Source organism: Haliotis rubra, unplaced genomic scaffold, assembly GCF_003918875.1.
Source record: "Haliotis rubra isolate DU_JTF1 unplaced genomic scaffold, ASM391887v1 Scf7, whole genome shotgun sequence".
NCBI lineage: Eukaryota > Metazoa > Mollusca > Gastropoda > Lepetellida > Haliotidae > Haliotis > Haliotis rubra.
In genome coordinates this window covers 3288165-3308657 of record NW_025767412.1, presented here as the reverse complement: position 1 = coordinate 3308657, position 20493 = coordinate 3288165, and the positions used below count along the sequence as shown (strand labels likewise).

Sequence of the window (20493 nt, the reverse complement as noted above, 5' to 3'; positions counted from 1 at the left end):
TGATTTAGTACAGAGCCCCGCTTCACAAAGCTCTGGAGCCTAAGATAGCATTCCTCATAGCATTCCTACCTTGTATACTGTAACATTGACTTACAATAGTCTTAACACTATGTGAGCTTTGTGAAACAGGGCCCTGGTTGATGGGGACATTTCTAATCCAGAATCCCAATGAGATCAAAGAATCAGGCAATGTCACTTACTGCATCGAAGGTGAAGGGTTCCTTGTCCTCTATGCCTCGTCCTCGCTTGATGACGCAGGTGGTGAAGTCGTCGAACACGGTGTTCATGTAGACGTCCTCGGGCTGGAGACGGATGTCATTACACTTTTCTCTCACCTCCTCCACTAGCCTGCATTATGTTAGTGAGTGAGTGATAAACAAGATTTGAACCCATGGCGACTATTTTATGCCTGAGGACTGAAACTTGGCCACCTGTGCCCCATGACATTACATCACATGACCTATCATGTTTAAGTCAATAGGTCTGATATATATGATTTACACCTCACTGTACTTGACACATAACTCCATTGGCTGTGTGTATACGCACACATCACATAACAGCCAAAAGATCATTGTTAGGATGTAAAAAGATTTACAACTGACTAAAAATGTCTATGACGGGGAAGATACATTATTTTAATCACTTTATTTCTTTTTGATCTGGGTACAACATTTCATACAGGTTTAACAGCCTGGGAAGTACATAGGTAAGGGCAATAACTCTGTGAGATATTAATTCTTGTGGGCAGTATTTAAACACATTTATCATTCATTAAGGGATTCCAAATGTCATCTACAGTGATTTCCAAAGAAATATGCAACATGTGTAACAAAACAATTAAACAAGGGCCATAACTGTATATTATCAATTCTCAAGGCTGATTTGTAAATGTTATCATTTTAGATGAGAGGGAGCGTATATTGATTAAAATGATTATTTCTCCATCAAAACAAAATTTAAAAATTATGATGTCTATATGATTCATTTAATTAATTAATTATTTCTAGATTTTTAAAAACTGCTTCATAAAAACATTACATCTCACCTGACAACATCCATGGATCCTGCTCCAGACTTGAAGAAATCTGTCTGGTCCTCTATGTCGATGTTCAAGATGCCATTCCACACGTCCTACACAAGACAGCTTAGAGATAATATTGTACATATCATCGCTTACTTTCAGTTTGCTAGACCAGACAAACCAGTGATTAATATTAGCAGCCACAGTATCATCAGAACACACAACTGATGACAATAACCATCTGAGCATCGAAAACACTGCACTTAGATTTGATTTGTGTCTTCTTTCATATAAATTGCAACCTCTGTAATATTCATGTTTATTTTGAAATTCAGTATGTATGCATAGACTTTATATTCAAGGGAGACAACTCACCTTCAGGGCTGTGACCATGTTTATCTCTTCCTGAGTGAGCTCCAGTTTTTCCGTAGACTTGTCATCCTTGCCAAACTTGGAGGCGGGATCATCTTGCCACTTTCCAGCTGCACCTGACTCACATTCACCTGCAACACAAACGAAGAAAGTCACGACAAATCCTCACATGCATCAGTGTTCTGCTAAGTCATGAGCAGCAGACAACCAAGAATTAAGAACAAACATTCAAGAAATCATTTGTGTTTTGACAGGGTTTCAAGTGAATCAGATATGGTGTACATGGCTATATTTTTATCCAAAATACATAGTAACAATCATTCCCAATTCGACATTTTGAATTAGGAAGTTCTAGGTCCTACAAACACATCAAACTGCTTATTGTTTCATCGTGTGCTTCAATGTTCACGACTTCACATGCGGTATTGTTTCAGACACTACTCAAAAAGAAAAGTTGGGTAACACCAGATTCTTTCATATTACAACACAGTTTCGACACTATAGTAAACTTTAAAAACTTCTTTTGAGTGGACAAACCGAAACATGGATTCTAACAGATTTATTTCAGTAACCTTGCTTGAATGATATCACTGACATTCACACCACTTTCTTACAATGAGAAACAAAATAATGATGTTCACACTGACCATTTTCCCATCATTTCCGAAGAAGACCATTCCCTTCTTGTGTACTATGGCCGGCTTGCTGGCACCAGGTATATCCACAGTTGTCCCCCTTGGCTCAATCTTCTTCCAGAGGCGAGATCCGTATAGGGTCACTTTCTGCACAGAAAACAACCATCAGCTAACCAGACGACTTACTTCCAGAACATTACAAACATTCATGGTATATCTTTACAGGAACATTTGTTTTCAGTATCGAGGTGTGAAAACTTAAACCATATCATCCAAGACAGAAGACTAAAAGCTTCAGATCCTACAATTCTGACTGGACAGTCGAAATTTGTTGAAACAATTGTCAGACCTTGACAAAGATGTTTTTATTCAGTATACTGGACAAAAAAAGGAAGGTACCTCGCCATTGATGGTGGTCCAGGCACCAGGGACCTTGTCGTTGCCACGGATGTAGTTGTGTAGAGCTGACGAGGCTGGTCCATGTTGATCTACAACGGAACATTATGCATAAATACTACAAATCATGTGCCAGGAACCCATGTTTCCTTAAGCAAGAGGTTATGTTCTGAATTAGGAATCAGGGAAAGTGTACCCGGTAGGAGGAGATGGTGAGTTGGTGAGTGAGTTTAGTTTTACAACTCACTCAGCAATATTCCAACTATATGGCGACTGTCTGTAATTAATCAAGTCTAGACCAGACAATCCAGTGAACATCAATCTACGCAATTGGGATATGATGACATGTGTCAACGAAGTCAGTGAGCCTGACCACCCGATCCCGTTAGTTGCCTTTTACGACAAGCATGGGTTACTGAAACCAATTCTAACCTGGGTCCTCACGGGTGAGGATCAGGTGGTAATGTTGATCTTCTAATGTCCTATAAGGCAGCTTGTGTGCATACTTCCCAGGGAGGAGTGAAATACCAGTGTATACTGATCCACTGGCCAGGGTAATGATATTGCACTATTTAGGACATTGATTAGCTATATTAGAAATATCCACATTAGATTTCTACCTGCACTTTGTCTTTCTTGATCAGAGGGTCATAGGTGGCGCCCTCTTCTGGCTGAGTTATTCTTGGTGCCTTCCCGTCATTAATCAGTTGAACAGCTTTACCCTGATTTCACACAAAAATATTAAAACTTCAGCTTAATAAATCCATTATCACACATATATAATTTAACAAAATGACATGACAGGTACAAATAATTGCTGGAAACCTGCTGATGCTGCTAAACATAAATCACTCATTTAATTAAAATATCAACATATGACAACACCCCACCCTTGACCCCAACATCACAGCCAGCATGACCTTTAACCCACCACCACTATTGGTTACAACCTTCATCGTTCACTCCCATGGCCTTGACCCCAATATCACAGCCATGACCTTTACCCCACCATCACTGTCGGTTGCAACCTTGATCTTTCACCCACCATGGCCTTGACCCCAATATCACAGCCATGGCCTTGACCCCAATATCAAAGCCATGACCTTGACCCCAATATCACAGCCATGACCTTTACCCCACCATCACTGTCGGTTACAATCTTGATCTTTCACCCACCATGGCCTTGACCCCAATATCACAGCCATGACCTCTACCCCACCATCACTGTCGGTTACAATCTTGATCTTTCACCCACCATGACCCCTTATCACCCATGACCTTATCCATCACTGACCGGTTACCCATTTATCATCTTTCGGTTACCAACCTTGACCCCAATATCTTTTGCCCACCATGGCAGTTTGACCCTAATATCACAGCCATGACAATATCACACCCTGACCACCCATTTATCACTGTCGGTTACAACCTTGATCTTTCACCCACCATGGCCTTGACCCCAATATCACAGCCCTGACCTTTACCCCACCATCACTATCGGTTACCACCTTGATCTTTCACCCACCATGGCCTTGACCCCAATATCACAGCCATGACCTTTACCCCACCATCACTATCAGTTACAACCTTGATCTTTCACCCACCATGCCCTTGACCCCCTCTGGGAAGAGGAAGCGGTTGTAGATTGAGTCAATGGTGTCATTCTCCTCCACATATGTCTGTTTCTGTAGCAGGATTGGTCCAGTGTCAAGGCCATCATCTGCCCAGAAGACGGTAAACCCAGCCCGCTTGTCACCAGACATCAGGGTCCTTTAAATTATACAATAGAAAATCATAAATATGATAAAAATCTTCCTGCTGTCAAAAATAGTAAAACATGGATATTTGTCTAATTTGTGTGGTTTGTTTTGTTTGTTATTTGTGTGCCACACTCAGCAAATATTCCATCTATATAGTGGCATGTGTTGTGAAGGCTATTTTCAGCAATGTTCAAGTCACTTGACAGGAGTCTGTAAATAAGGGAGTCTGGACCAGACAATCCAGTGATTGATACTGTGAGCAATGTTCCATCTGTCAGGGTCCAGTGACACACAACCATGTCACAGAGTCACCATTTTGTCACCTGGGTGACCAGTTTAGGTTGCTAGGGAACAACAGTGAGTAAGAGAATTCACATTTAATCAGTTTTTGTTTTTTGCAATATTCCAGCAATATCATGGCAGGGGACACCAGAAATGGATTCACACATTGCACCCATATGGGGAATCAAACCTGGTCTTCAGCATGATGAGCGAATGCTTTAACCACTAGGCTACCCCATTGGCCCTCTGGGGAACAAGGAAATGCCCCGAGCCCCTTACCCACAGAGGTGCTTATATTGACCAACACTTGACCCACCAGTTGATGGCTGAGGCTCCTCGATGCAATGGAAGAATGGAAGGATGGTAGATGATGGACTGGTTCTTTGGGAATGTGATCACGTCCATGGGGATGAACTGTGAGCAGAACGGCAGAACATTGAGCTCTGCCCACGGACTTGTACTCTTCCAGAACCTCTGGGATTGCCTTCTTCTTCAGCTGCCAGCGCTTGTACTTGAAGACAGGGATCCCATCCTTCTCTGCCGCCAAGGCTGTACACATTGAAACATTCTATGCTGTAGTGGGTATATCACAACCATCTGTTCTACCTGACTGTGTTATAGAACAATATTGTCCAAAAGAATTATCACTGGCAAACAAGGATAAGTTTGAGTGTCACCCACACACTTGCCATTGTTAGTGAAGGTTGTCCGCAATCAAGTGTAGTGTGACTTGCTACACCTACATGAGAGTCTTATGAGCAAGGCGTGTGCAGCTACGAGCAGAATCAATTTTATCGTCATGCAATGCACTTGCACTAGCCTACATCTGCTCTACCTTCCACAAACCAAAATGGTTTGCTCATTGTCCATGCACCGCCTACTTCTCGTAAACGCGTTCTCTGCACCGGTCCAACTTATCCTTGTTTGCCAGTAGATTGTCATACAATTTCTTCAAAAATATAAGGCATTATCTTGTATATGGGGCATTTCAGCAATAATTTAAAAATAGCCATTCATACTGCAACTATGTGAAGGTGCTTACAAACAATAGAATTTTTTAGTTGGAAGGTGGGCAGGGCCAACAATCTAAGAATTATAAGGTATAGGAGGTATAATATGAAGGCAGATAATTTGTCAGCTGTCCCATGTTTAGTCACTATTCCATTGACATGAACTAACAGCATAACCCCTGACTGAATGAACTGGGACTGTGTGGATCCAACCTTCTCTTGGGATATAAACTGACAAGGAGAGTTTGGCTCAACCACTTGTCCATGAGTCTGAAATTACCAGCAGCATCTGGCTCCACCAGTTATCCCTAAAATCTTTACCTACTCGGGTAGGCTCCACCCCTTGTCCCTCAATCTGAACCTTCCAGATGTGTCTAGCTCCATTCCAATCTGAACCTACCAAAAGTGTCTAGTTCCACCCTTTGTTCAGGAATCTGAACCTACCAGTAAACTCGAACTCCACCCTTTGTCCCTCAATCGGAACCTACTGTGAACGTTTTAACCTACCATGAGAGTCTCAACCTACCATGAGGGTCTCAACCTACCATGATGAGGGTCTCAACCTACCATGAGGGTCTCAACCTACCATGAGGGTCTCAACCTACCATGAGGGTCTCAACCTACCATGAGGGTCTCAACCTACCAAGAGGGTCTGCCTTCCCATTGACGTCTGGGACAGTGAAGACACCCACTACATGGTGGCCATCTTTCTGTAACAGTCTAAAGACCTCCGCCCCGAACAGGGACTGACCAATCACAGCAATCTTCATCCTGCTAAACACGTGCTGAAACATACAATGAAACACACTCAACTCCTGGCCGACGATGTAGGTGAAGAACGCAATGCAATACATAATTTAACACTAAGTTTGCCACTTATCATGCTTATATGACAATGTCCCCCGCCGCTAAAGAAGAATGAAATATTTATAACATATTTACTACTTTTTATTTTCTGGTCACATACAAGATGAATGAAATGACTGGTGTCTGATATTCACCCAATGTAGGCTGTCGAGAAAACTGAAGACATTGGGTGCAATGTTTATGAGATATCGTGTTTACACAAGTTTGAGAAGTGTCATGGCGACCTTGAAGATAAGGTCAAGGTCACCTAAATTGATCGGGATCTGCGTAATCCCCCAATGTGAGGGAGTGAGTGAGTTTAGTTTTACGCCACTTTTAGCAATATTCCAGCAATATCACGGCGGCTGGTGTCTGCGTAATCCCCCAATGTAGGCTGTCACCACATTTGAAGACATTGAGTACAACAGTTCATGAGATATTGTGTTAACAAGAATCAGGACGTATGTATATGTACGGACGAACGGACGAAGAGTCACCAATTACAAAGCACCTCATGAGGTAAGGAATGACATACTATTTCATCTCCTGAACCTAATTAATTCAGAGGTACAGATAAGCTGCGTATCTGCGTAAATTACGCAAATATTAAGTCTATTGAGTACAAGTACACTTGAACTTTTGTAAATACTCAATAAATTTGATCTTACATGCGTACACACAAAAATGTGATAGAGATTACCGAGGACAGGTCAAATAACTGAGGTATATTGAAAGATTCTATTTCCGCACATGAACTTGGCAACTTGCAGTCTTTCTTATTGTTTCTCATATTACAGATCAAATACAAATACAAACCTGTAAACCAACATTTAAACTTTATTATATTTTTACAATAAATGAAAAATGGCAAAATACCCAATTGAGTTTGAGTGGGGTGTGCACAATGTATTTGGTTACTCAAAGGAAAATTAGGATACCCAATTGAGATTAACACAAGCGAGTACATAACTCAATGACCCAAAAAGTTATCTGTAGCTCTGTAATTAGTTATTTTTACGTGTCATCTTTAGCACAGATGACTGTGACCAGAAAAACACAACAACTTACAAGCTGGTGATACATTCAACATAAACACAAGAGGATGTCAAGATCTTCGTGGAGGTTTTACAAGAGGTGAGGTGAGGTGAGGTGAGGTGAGGTGAGGTGAAATTGGGTTTAACGTCATGCTTGAGAATATTTCGCTCATATGACGACGTGCATGCGTGTGTATGTGTATGTGCGGCTGCTTGTACTAGCCCAGACTGAAGCTGGTTTTATAGTGCTAGCCCACTGAGATACCATACCGCAGTGAAGCATGAATACCCCACTCAGACACATTATACTGAGTACCATATTTTAACGTCTTTTGGCGAAAGCCAGGCGGTCTGGGATCGAACTTTTGGCATGATGCGGTCGACCTTCCGCTCTCCGGGCGGACGCTCTAACCACTACACCACGGAGGCGGTCTGATGACCTTGAAGTAGGACTAGCAACAGGCAAACTGTAATCGGAGCAAGTGTAATACAAGTGTTCAAAAGCTCATTTTTCTGCTTACTCTTAATCTTAGTTTTTTTTATTTAGATAAATCAAATGGTTAGTCAATATCCAAATCAAACCAAACAAATTATTAATAGACCCGTATAGAGAAAGAGCACCACATATTAAAACATGGTAATTCTTTATTAGACCTGGATTCTGGGCTAGAATATGTCCCCAGAATCTTAATTTGTCATATGACAAGGCACAGTCACATTGATTGCATGTCACCATGCCCTAATAGCAAGGATATTACTCTGATATACATCACTGGATTGTCTGGTCTAGACTTGACTGGTTAAAAGCAGCTGTAATTCATCCAAATTGAATATTGAAAAGTGATTTGGGTTTTACCCCAATTTTAGCAAATTTCCATCAATATCACAGCAGAGGACACCAGAAATGGGCTTCACAAATTGTACCCATGTGGGAAATCGAACCCAGACTTGGCGAGCTGACACTGTAACCACTAAGCTACCCCACCACCCCTCAGTAGGTACCTGATGTAGAGCTGGTACAAGGTATGATGCACAGTTACACAACTACACAGACCTGATGAGTGCCCTACATTTTCAGCATCTGTTGCTTGTTGAGTAATATGTCAGGTCAAGGTAACATTGTATTTTGAAAGACAAATTTCAACATTTAGAAACCTGAATCACTGCTGTTGAAATAAGCAATGAAAACCCAAAATGAATTTTCATAAGCTTCAAGGTTGCCTATTGTCATCACAGATAATGTACTTATATCAGTCAGATTAAAATAGAATTATTGCTGTTGACCTGGTCCCTCCCAGCCAGCCACTACCTAATTCCATGTTCGTCAGGAGATAAAGTTGTTTTGTCCCAAAGCTGGGTCTCCTCTAAACCCACTTGTTGTTCCACAAGCATCGGCCTTGATTACAGGGACAGTGTCAAGCGTTCTCCATCAACATTCTAGAGTCATGTGATGGTGTGATGTTATGGTGTGCTTATCTTCAGATTATTTTGTATTTTCAGAACTAGGTTATTTTTAGAGAGCGACCAGAACATAAAAGTTTTACATTTTGTGCGTGAGTGAGTGAGTGAGTGAGTGAGTGAGCGGAATGTGATGCCTTATCTGAAATATTTTTAGGATATAAGTAAATTGATGAAATATGTTAGCTTCCAGTGTAAGTGACAGTCATACAAAGTGATATATCAGAATTAAAATATCTTTCAGTAAATCATCTACATAACAAGCTGTCAGTTTGCAGTTTACATCAACACAACAGATAGGCCAGCAGATCTGTCAGTCTGTTGTACAGAGGGGCGGTGGGGTAGCCTAGTGGTTAAAGCGTTGGCTCGTCATGTCGAAGACCCCGGGTTCGAATCCCCACATGGGTACAATGTGTGAAGCCCATTTCTGGTGTCCCCCGCCGTGATGTTGCTGGAATATTGCTAAAAGCGGCGTAAAGCCAAACTCAGTCAGTCAGTCAGTGTTGTACAGAGTTGCTTCCCTTAGACATGTTCAATTTGCCCTGATGGTATCTTCAGGTTTTCCAGCACCATTTCTTTGACCAAGTTTGCTACTATCACATCCAGAAGTGATCCCTGCTGCCACTGTTGGCAACAAGTGCATTATGAGTTGTCCGAGTAATACAGATATCCCTGGACAGATAAGATATATAGCGACTCTGACAGCTGATTGGCTAGATATTAAGCCAAAATACGTCTTTACACACAAACAGATCTGAAACTGTCAGTGGGCACTGACAACCATAGCTCTACAACCATCAGTATCTTCTTAGAAAACAGGAATTCTTCGGATGCTGCATTTCTAGAAAAGAACAGGGCTCCAGATAAGGGACGTATCGGCGTATGTACGGATAAACAATATGCACGATACGGTAGGAAATAATTAAGAAAACGTAGCACATACACACCACAGCAATGGTGTATGCTCTTGGAATCATTTACAGACATATTTATCTGAAAGAGTATTGTTTTATTGTTTTTTTACCTGTTTACACAAGAGTAGCAATGTTGTGGTGCATATATGAAACGAAACACAAGATTACTGATCCGCCATTAAATTCCATTCAGTACTCTAAATGTACTCTTAAGTTTATCCAGTACTCCTATATTGACAAAAAATAAGGAGTACGTACTCCTGATGTTGAAAAATTATCAGGAGCCCTGAAAGAATATATTAAAAACACTACTTCAGCAACCTATATTCGTTGTAGGTGACAAACAGGATCGGCTGGTTGGGCCTGCTGACCTGCTTCATGCAAATCATCATTTCTAATGTCTGAGATCAATGTTCATGATGTTAATCACTGGATTGTCGGATCCAGGTTCCCAAACTAGCAAACTGACATCACACAGCGGGATTATTCCCAAGTGCAGCATTAAACACAAAACAAATAAACAAACATTGACAGATGACAAAACAAAATAGGAACTCTGTGTGCGTGCGTGTGTGCGTGTGCGTGCGTGCATTTGTGTGTGTATGTATGACTATTGACTAACAGTACCTGGATGACGCAGAGAAAATAACAGAATCCACGCCAAACCGACTATTGGCTGACAATGACACAGTCTACTAGGCAACAGCACTGTGACCCAATCCTCTTTCGTCATCTCAGATAACAAACACGGACACTTAACACACATTTTGACACAAAGCTCAAGCAGCTTTCAACAAGTGTTTGTTGGGTTGGTTCGAATTTACAAGCAATCTATACAATTAAGTCTCCTCAACAGATAGACATCACAAGCATCTATCAACAATGCAATAATCTAATCAATAACTTCTTCCTGCAAGCTGGGATTATATTTTGAATCCTTTACCATTTGTTAAAATATATGGAGTTGACGACCTACTCTGCCACAAATTATTATATAACACAATGCTTTTTTTAAGTTACCTGCACATAAAGATGGCACACAACAGTTACAGCAATGGCATAATTACCCAAACTATACTATTACAGACAAAACACAACAGAGCAGTTTTTACAGACCCACCTCTCAAATACGCCACAGCCCTCTGACTGGCCAGGTAACTTGCTAGTATAAGTTGTAACTGCCTTGAACCAGACTAAGACGGTAAGATGATAACGTCATCGCTCTCCCACCCACCTCAGTTTAATGCAGCAGGGTGTATGGCTCGTCTTATCTGTGCACTTTATCTTTAGTCATGTAGTGTTTTTATGACATCTGACAAGATCTGTTGTTTGTTGAATGGTAGGTAATTGATGCTGTTGATGGTAAATAGACACATGACCTTGTGTAATATATTTATTATTTAGAGGGTATTCTTGTGATTTAATTTAACCGATTATTAATCGATGATTGATCGGTTGGGCCAATCCGATGGTAACTAATGATTGATTATGAAATCACAACCAATTCCCACCACTAATATAACCTGAAGTTCAAGGTAAGTTCTGTTTGAAGTGTTCTTTATTTTTGTTCAAGTGTTTCACAATGTTTTGGATCTGAATGTTTTAAATATTTACTCATTAATGACCAGTGATCTCCGATATGTCTTGACCAGGTCAAGTTGCTGTCTAAAATCTCAGGGCTTTTTTGGAGAGTCAAGAAACTAGTTGAAACTAGTAACCACTGTGTTGTTGTTAAATTGTTGTTTTCCGTATTAAATTTGTGCCAAATATTATTTATTTTGTCATTTTTAAAAGGTTTTATTAAAGCTTAATCAAGCATAGTGATTTTGTTGTTTTGTGCTTTATAATTCAAGCATTAAGTCGATTATAAGTAGTATTTGTTTAAAAACAATACTTGCAATATATTTCAATATATATTGCAATATATGCTTTTGCATTGCAATATATCGTAATATGAAAATTCTCTCCAATATCCACCCATAACATCTTGAGATAACTGTGCATACTTTAAGCTTTATATAAATAACTGTATGTAAATAATGGACAATCTATGCCGTTGGGATATGATGACATGTCAGCAAATACACCTCTGGTGACCAGGTAGGTTAGTGGTGCATGGTGTATTTGTATGTATGTCTGTTTGTCTGTTTAACACTTCACTCAGCAATATTCCAGCTATATGACTGTTGTCTACAAATAATCGAGTCTGGACCAGACAATCCAGTGATCAACAGCATGAGCATCAATCTGTGAAATTGGGATGGGATGACACGTGTCAACCAATTTAGCGAACCTGACCATGTGATCTCATTAGTTGCCTCTTTACAAGCAAGACCAATTCGAACCACAATCTTTACGTGTTGTATGTCTGAAGCCGCACAATGTGTAAAGATCATTTCTGGTGTCCCCTGCCGCGATATTGCTGGAATATTGCCAAACGACACTCACTCACTCTCATGTCATGTTCACTGCTTATTGATACTGTTTGTATATTACTGTTTACAAAATACACATATCCCTGAAGATCATGATGATCCAGGTACGAATCATCTTCAGCAGCACAAGCTTGTCATAAAAGATGACTCACAGGATCTTGTGGCGAGACTGATCTATGCACAATGTATACAATGACAAGCGATGTTCATTACGTCAGTCTGTCTGTCTGTCCCCGACTATTATTCAAAAATCACCATCATACAGTTGGAATATTGTCATAAGAGGCGACCAATGGGATCCGGTGGTCAGGTTCACTGACTTGGTTCACACATGTCTTCTTTGAGTGGCATTTTAGAAGTTAGGAAGTACAACATTGAACAAACTTTATTGACAACAACTTCTCTTATTTTGTGAGTGTGACATTTTGATACAGATTCTTGTACCGTTGTCAAGCAGGAATGCATTTCACAGAATCTGTCAATAAATTATAATGACATGTCATTGCATCCCAGTTGCATAGATCGATGCTCATGCTGTTGATCACTGGATTGTCTGGTCCAGACTCGATTATTTACAGACTGCTGCCATATAGCTGGAATAGTGTTGAGTGCACTGTCAACCCCCTGGATGCCGGTGGGGGGTTTTCTGACGCACATTTTCATAAGGTTTGAAAAGTGAACGTAGTACAAGAATTGTGCTTGCGTGGTCAAGGATCTACATATGGCTAAAAAATAACACAGAAATCTAGAATGTTAAATCTCCTATCCGATGATATATATTCAAGTGCAAATACTTAGGCGGCGTAAAAATTAGACACAAAGTGTTGTCAGAAATTTTGTTATGCTTTAAAATACAGTAAATTTTTCTGCTTTTTTTCATGCGTAAATAAAAACACTGTGCAATGACTTTAATAATTTGGCATCAATACGGAAAGTGAGCGACCAAAATACTGCCCGATATCTGAACGACATAAGTCATAAGTATATATGAAATGGGTTTGTGTTCTTATGTATAAAGTTATGCACTCAATCTTTAAAAATGACTTGCAATAAATCTAAAATGTCAGAAATAGATATTCCTCTATGACATCAAACGATGACAGAGAGGTCATACACGTATAAAGATAAGGGGGCATAACTCCGCCACGCTTAAAACTAGGTCATTGTAACTCAGTAGACTTGGAGAGAATTTGCTACACACACTATATTTTCAGGATGTTTTGTTCACCGTGAACCATACTATTCCAATACAAAGATCCCCACTGTAACCGTATACGTTTTGGTAGAATCACATATACGAAAAGATGACATTTTATTACGTGAGAAAGCATGTAATAGTGATTTGGATGACTCTAACCCGGACCTTCCTTTTTGTATGGAACTATCAGAATAATGATGTAAGGTAGTTCAAATTAAGACATGACACAGTTTATATTTGTTTTTTAAAGTTTTGAGGAAATATAGTTAGAGTTTGATATCCTGCCATCACAATATTTCGTAATCGAATTTGAACTGTTTGTGAATTGTAAAACGTTTGTGACAAACACCCACCTGGCCAATCAATATACATCATTGTTTTGTCTATAAAGAGACACAAACAAACTAATGAACAAGACAATTATTTTCAACATGTGTGCATATACATTTCATAAAATATAAAGGTTAAATTAAATCGCTGTTCATTAACCTGTTCACATGAAACTGCAATATTGGTCTCAATATTAAATATTGCACATCATAGGAACTAAGGTAGGCGTTCATATTTGTTTTTACAATTTTCATGGAAATATAGTTACAGTTGGATATCCTTTCATCACAATATTTCAGTTCAACACATGGACATTTTTCAAGACTGAAAAGGAATTTTCAAACAATTAATCCACAGTCATGATTATTTATTTCCTATCGATCCAATGTTTCAGATGATTAAAAGGTCAACTGCAAATCCCTGTTATTTATGTACTAGGGGCACTGGGGTAGCCAAGTGATTAAAGCATTTCTTCATCACATTGAGGGGGCGGTGGGGTAGCCTAGTGGTTAAAGTGTTGGCTCGTCATGCCGAAGACCCGCGTTCGAATCCCCACATGGGTACAATGTGTGAAGCCCATTTCTGGTGTCCCCTGCCGTGATGTTGCTGGAATATTGCTAAAAGCAGCGTAAAACCAAACTCAGTCAGTCAGTCATCACACTGAAACTCCCCCAGATAGCATTCAGGACGCATTCAACGTTTGGCAATGTTGGCAAAACCATTGCCAACGTTGGGCCAACGTCTGAATGCTATCTGGGCCAGGTCTGATTCCCTACATGGGTACAAAGTGTGAAGCCCATTTCTGGAGTCGCCCACTGCGATATTGCTGGAATATTGCTAAAGTATGACATAAAACCATACTCACTCACTCATTTATGTAAGCAACACTAGAATCTAAAAACAAAACATCATAAACTTCAAATGTCAGTTGTAGTAGATATAAACATATCTGTCATCACCACAGACAGGTCAAATGCTACTAGTGGGGGCAAATGAGTGACATTGCTCTTAATTCATGTTTACAGCTTTATTCTGTGGAGCCAGCTGCAGGAACTTCCCTGCTACACAGGACCTGCAGGTATCTGGAAGTGTTCTCGTGCCTAATGCCTAAGTGTGTTCCTAAATGCGTTGTGTAAAAGTATTGTGTCACTGGCTGGGCCCCTTGTCAGTCAAACACTGCAGTAGATTCCTTATATTCACTCTGTCCATATATCCTGCAGTTTTCTGTGTCATATTCACATCACCTCCGAACAACTCATGTACACAAACTGACAATGGCACAAGTGTCTAAAGTTTACAAATGTTTACTCACAATCAAATCTCCTGCCTCAGTACCTGTCCAAGTACCTTTCCCTTGCAGCAAACAAGTGTTGAATAACGGATGGTGCTCGATTTCAAAACAGAAGCACTCGGATTATTCCATTATTTTAGGAGGGGTGTTTGCTTTTAATACAGGTGGATATATCAATTACTTAACCTGTCTGATTGACTAAATGATATTAATTTTCATGCCATGTAGGTTCTGAAATACAATATTCTTACTAGAGTCATTTATGCTCCACCAAATGCACAACTTCCATGACAGTTATATGAATGTTTGAAGAATACACACCACAAGCAAAAAGTTGACAATACGGTACTGTGCACCAGTTAATAGCCAATCGTTAGACAGTGGGGAGACACACCCTCGTGACATAACCTTGACCTATGACATTTATCCCGGTTACACATGTATCCTAAAGTACTTGTGTAAGATATGTACAACATTGTGTCGACACTCATGGACTACATACTAGCACTGGTCGTACTAAGACAAAGCGCGCTATCTACACAACAGTCTGTGTGTATAATACTGTATGTTTACAATTATGATATTAATTACTTTTTTATTCGACGGAATTGACAAAAAAGAATGTTAGTTTCGAAATATTTACAGAAGAAATAGTCCCTCTATACAATGGCAATATTATTACGCGCAGTGAATGCAATATATAAACAACATTATCCGGAAAGCAAATAAATATATTTAGTGAATGTCCTTATTTTTTAAATCTATGTCGAGGGTTTTTTTTACGAGCACGCTTCAAGCACAGGTGAAGAGTTCTCAGAAGTTACATAGATTCGAGTTACAATTAATATATTTTCTAATCTCGTGAGAAACATATGCTATTTGTTTCATTTGTCGGACCCTGACTTGATAATTCTACTTCCGTACGAGGAAAAAAAATATTGTTTCCTTATAACGTGACTGTCGTGAGATTGGGGAATCGGACTTGCATCATCTAGCAACGTGGACGGTTTCATTATACCGCGGAGGCTTAACAGCTGATTCCGTGCCATATTCTGTTTAATTCTACAAAGAAACGTCCACTTTTGTCATCATAAACCAAAAAATATACAAACAAAAAACAGAATCGCTTCACAAATGCCAATGCGACATATCAACATGTGCGATTATAAAAATACAGCCTTAAAAACATACAACGTGTTTTTCGCGCATTCATTGCCTGTCGGCTATGCCTGATCTGAGCCGAACTCGTGCTTGGACATTTATCAGTAAATGACCCGACAGTCACTATGACCTACCTGTGACGTGCTGAAGCATCTCACTAGTCGAGTTACACCGAACATAAGATAGTAGTTTATCAGCACCGGGTCAGTCCTGTACACAACGAGCGGATAGCGGAACACTACACTGAGGCTGACCAAGGGGTCAAGGTCGCTGTGTGGGGGTTTGACATGGCGGGAAGTTTGAAATTCCGTACATCATGAACACGTGTAGGGGTGACGTCTGACTTAGATTAACATAATTTAACAAGATGATAGGACTTATGTAATTATAAGTGCATTCCTCCTTTGTGTGTGTGTGTGTGTGTGTGCGCGCACGCGCGCGCATGCTGACAGACATCGGTTGATACGAGATACTATGTTGCACTTTTACGCATATCCCACTGAAACCAAGCTTAGGCCAAACGCCTGGCAGTGTAACAATAAGTACCATCTTTCAACGCGCACGTTGAACATCGTGAAACTGATATACGGTCGACCAGTATGCTGCATTAACTCCAGGCAGTGTAGCAATAAGTACCATCTTTCAACGCGCACGTTGAACATCGTGAAACTGATATACGGTCGACGTGTATGCTACATTAACTCCAGGCAGTGTAGCAATAAGTACCATCTTTCAACGCGCACGTTGAACATCGTGAAACTGATATACGGTCGGCCTGTATGCTGCATTAACTCCAGGCAGTGTAGCAATAAGTACCATCTTTCAACGCGCACGTTGAACATCGTGAAACTGATATACGGTCGACCTGTATGCTACATTTACTCCAGGCAGTGTAGCAATAAGTACCATCTTTCAACGCGCACGTTGAACATCGTGGAACTGATATACGGTCGACCTGTATGCTGCATTAACTCCAGGCAGTGTAGCAGTAAGTACCATCTTTCAACGCGCACGTTGAACATCGTGGAACTGATATACGGTCGACCTGTATGCTGCATTAACTCCAGGCAGTGTAGCAATAAGTACCATCTTTCAACGCGCACGTTGAACATCGTGAAACTGATATACGGTCGACCAGTATGCTACATTTATTAACTATATGCTTGTGAAAGATATAGAGAATACTAAACGATGTCCCGTGTAATACCATATTTATGAAACGAGTGAAAGATTTGGTATCTAACTCGCTTTCGCTCGTTAGATTCCAATACCATTCCGAGTTTCATACATATGGTATTGCTTTTGCCAACTGATCAGCTTTTTCATTTCCAAACATTCCAACATGAGCAGGTATCCATGAAAATTCAACATCTAAAAGATCTTTACTTAATTCATTAAAAAGGTCGAGTATAATATTGATCAAGTCTTGTCTTGCTGAGGAGACCCTGTCCGAATTGCTTGTAAAGAACTGACAGAATCACTCAAAATGACCGCTGATACAGGTCTCAAAAAATTAATCCAACGCAAAGCTACAATGATTGCTGCAAGTTCAGCAGAGAATACAGATAAATGATCAGCTAATCGTATAGAAATTTCTCTTTTATCGGTGGCTATGAAGATACCTGCACCAACACGACCGGACACTGAGCACTTAGATCCATCAGTGTAAATCTGCATAGCATTGATCCACTGTAAACTTCGAATATGTTCCTCAGCTAGAGCTTTAACATGAGGTGCTAGTTCAGATTTATTTGCTTGTTCCAGGACATCAAGATAAACTGATGGAAGGTCAAGCAACCATGGTGGCTTCTTTGGCAGAACACTAACATCAGCTATGGCAACATCACGTACATTATGATAGAAAGCAGTTCTCCGAGAACGCATCCCATAAGGCCCCATACCGTCTTTCCAAGGATCTAGGAAATACTCAACACAATCTCCCAATACAGCTGAAGTAGGGTGTTTCATTCCAAAAGATAACAGTTTTAACATGTACCTAACTTCTAACAGTTCACGTCTGAGATCTAAAGGCATTTCACCAGATTCAACATGTAAAGCCTCAACAGGGGTAGTTCTGAATGCTTCAAGGCATATTCGTAGGGCTTTAGACTGAACAAAATCTAGTCTTGCCTTTTGTGTAGCACATGCAGATCCATAGGCTTGACAGCCAAAATCAAGTCGTGATCTAATGAGGGCGCGATATAACAGTAATAAACACTTCCTGTCTGCACCCCATTTGGTACTGGAAATACTTCTCAGAAGGTTCAGGACTTTAGTGCATTTCTGAATCAAGTAGTCAATATGAGGTTTACAGGTAAGCCTCTTATCAAACCAGAGTCCCCAAAACTTGACTTTATCCACAAACTCCAAATGAGAACCGCACAAAACCAATTTTGAATTATGACGAATCTTCTTCCAAGATGAGTGCAGACGATATAGAAGCAGAAATCTTAAAACCCCAATCCTCAGCTTTCCGCCAGTCAAGCAAGGTCTAATACTATTGTGGCAGAGGTACTAGCATTGTGACATCATAACTGTAAAACCACTTTGGCGCCATACGTACGACATCACGCGATGTTATTACACACTGTGTGATGACACAATGTGTAATAACATTGTAAAATTATTAAACAGTGATATCTTCAACGGGTGAGTAATAAATAGAGAATACTACACGAGGTCTCATTACATACGAATTATACGAAACGAGTGTCCTTCCTATGGTATCTGACCGAGCGAAAGTGACGTCAGATAACATAGGAAGGTCACGAGTTTCGTATAATTCGTATGTAATGAGACCGAGTGTGGTATTTTATTTATTACCCACGTCTTACATGCATTAAATTGACAAAATAGCGTATTTTTGTTAATATTTTGGTTTCAAACCGAAACCGGTTTCATAAAGAGGTTGCGGAAGAGTTTTGTACTGTAGTACAATATTTGCATGACGTCACACTAATGACGTCACTGCCTTGGTAACCGACGTCACGATGCATGTCAGTTGTCATCGCCTCGTACAGCCTCCTACAGTAAACTACTCCGTAGCACCTCGTTTCTTGGTTTCCAGTTGCTTCATTCGACTAACATCACTGGTGGAAACATTGCGTTTATGTTTTTCGACAGATATAATGTCTCAGTTTGACTCACAATTAAAACAGCGACACGGCAACGTTCGCAATGTTTACATTCCCACAATGCATTAAGTTGTAGAATGAATGAATTCACGTGTTTGTTATGAATGAAAAAATAGTTACGTCAGAATGTGACCTAATTGAGAGGTCATCGGATATCCAGTCAAATCGTTAGAATCTCAGGTCAAGTCGTTACGACACAGGTCAACGCGATACGACACTCGTGTGACGTACGAGATTAGCATGCAACTACCCATACGTTCACCACGTGGGTAATAAATAGAGGATACTAAACGACCTTCCGTGTAATACCATTTTTATTAAACGAGTTAATGATTTGGTATCGAACGAGCGAAAGCGAGTTTGATACTAAATCTTTCACGCGTTTAATAAAAATGGTATTTCACGGAAGCGAGTTTAGTATTCTGTTTATTACTCTCCAACATAAATTGTTAACTGCCTACAGTTCCGCGAGTCAAGCAAGGTCTAATACCATTGCGACAGACGCATTAGCATTGTGACGTCATAACTGTAACCATTATGACGTCAAAAGTCAAGCGGTATTACACTGGTGTAATATTGCCGTAAAAATATTACACTGCAATATCTTCCACGGACGAGTAATAAAACGGAACATCGGAATTCTGAATGATGGAACTACTACCTCAAAATTATTAGTAGTAAGAGTGACTGTCGTTAAATATCCTTCAACCCTTGAAGATGATCTGATGCGGGTTAGAACTGGTCTTCAGTACACATGCTTGTCGTAAGACGTGAGTAACAGGAACGGGTGGTCAGGCTCCATAACTTGATTGTCAATGTATCCCAATTGGGTAGATCGATGTTCATACACAGGATTGTCTGGTCCAGACTCGATTATGTACAGATCGACCACCGCCATATTGCTGGAATATTGCTGAGAGCGGCGATGTAGCCTACAATGTGGTTTCAGCGTTCGCTCGTAACGCTCGTAAGACCCGGTTCGATTCCCAAAAGGGTATAACGTGTGAAGCTCATTTTCGGTGTCCCGACAGTGGTATTGTTGTAATTCTGCTAAAAGCGGTGTAGGGACATAATTCAGGCGCCATTTTACTGTATTTTAAAAGTATTATTGTGACAGCTTCTGTGGTTAGTGGACAAGATGTCTGCCAATAGAAGAAGGGGTTCGATGCCCGGACCTCGGTGGGTCGTGAACACGTACAGACGTACTGTCGCC

The 20493-nt window shown here is 40.3% G+C and overlaps 1 protein-coding gene across 1 annotated transcript in view; it reads right to left on the bottom strand.

Annotated features, from left to right (window-relative positions):
* Positions 1-16389, bottom strand: part of LOC124258635 (cytosolic 10-formyltetrahydrofolate dehydrogenase-like) — a 40925-nt gene extending 24536 nt beyond the window's left edge. The window contains 13 exon segments of the mRNA XM_046692706.1: positions 201-348; positions 1049-1134; positions 1400-1485; positions 1488-1527; positions 2044-2178; positions 2431-2501; positions 2504-2519; positions 3048-3149; positions 4032-4197; positions 4786-4914; positions 4916-5018; positions 6123-6264; positions 16281-16389. Of these exon segments, the coding sequence (XP_046548662.1) occupies positions 201-348; positions 1049-1134; positions 1400-1485; positions 1488-1527; positions 2044-2178; positions 2431-2501; positions 2504-2519; positions 3048-3149; positions 4032-4197; positions 4786-4914; positions 4916-5018; positions 6123-6264; positions 16281-16325 (1269 nt within the window). The 5' untranslated portion in view covers positions 16326-16389.
* Between the last annotated feature and the right edge of the window lie 4104 nt (positions 16390-20493).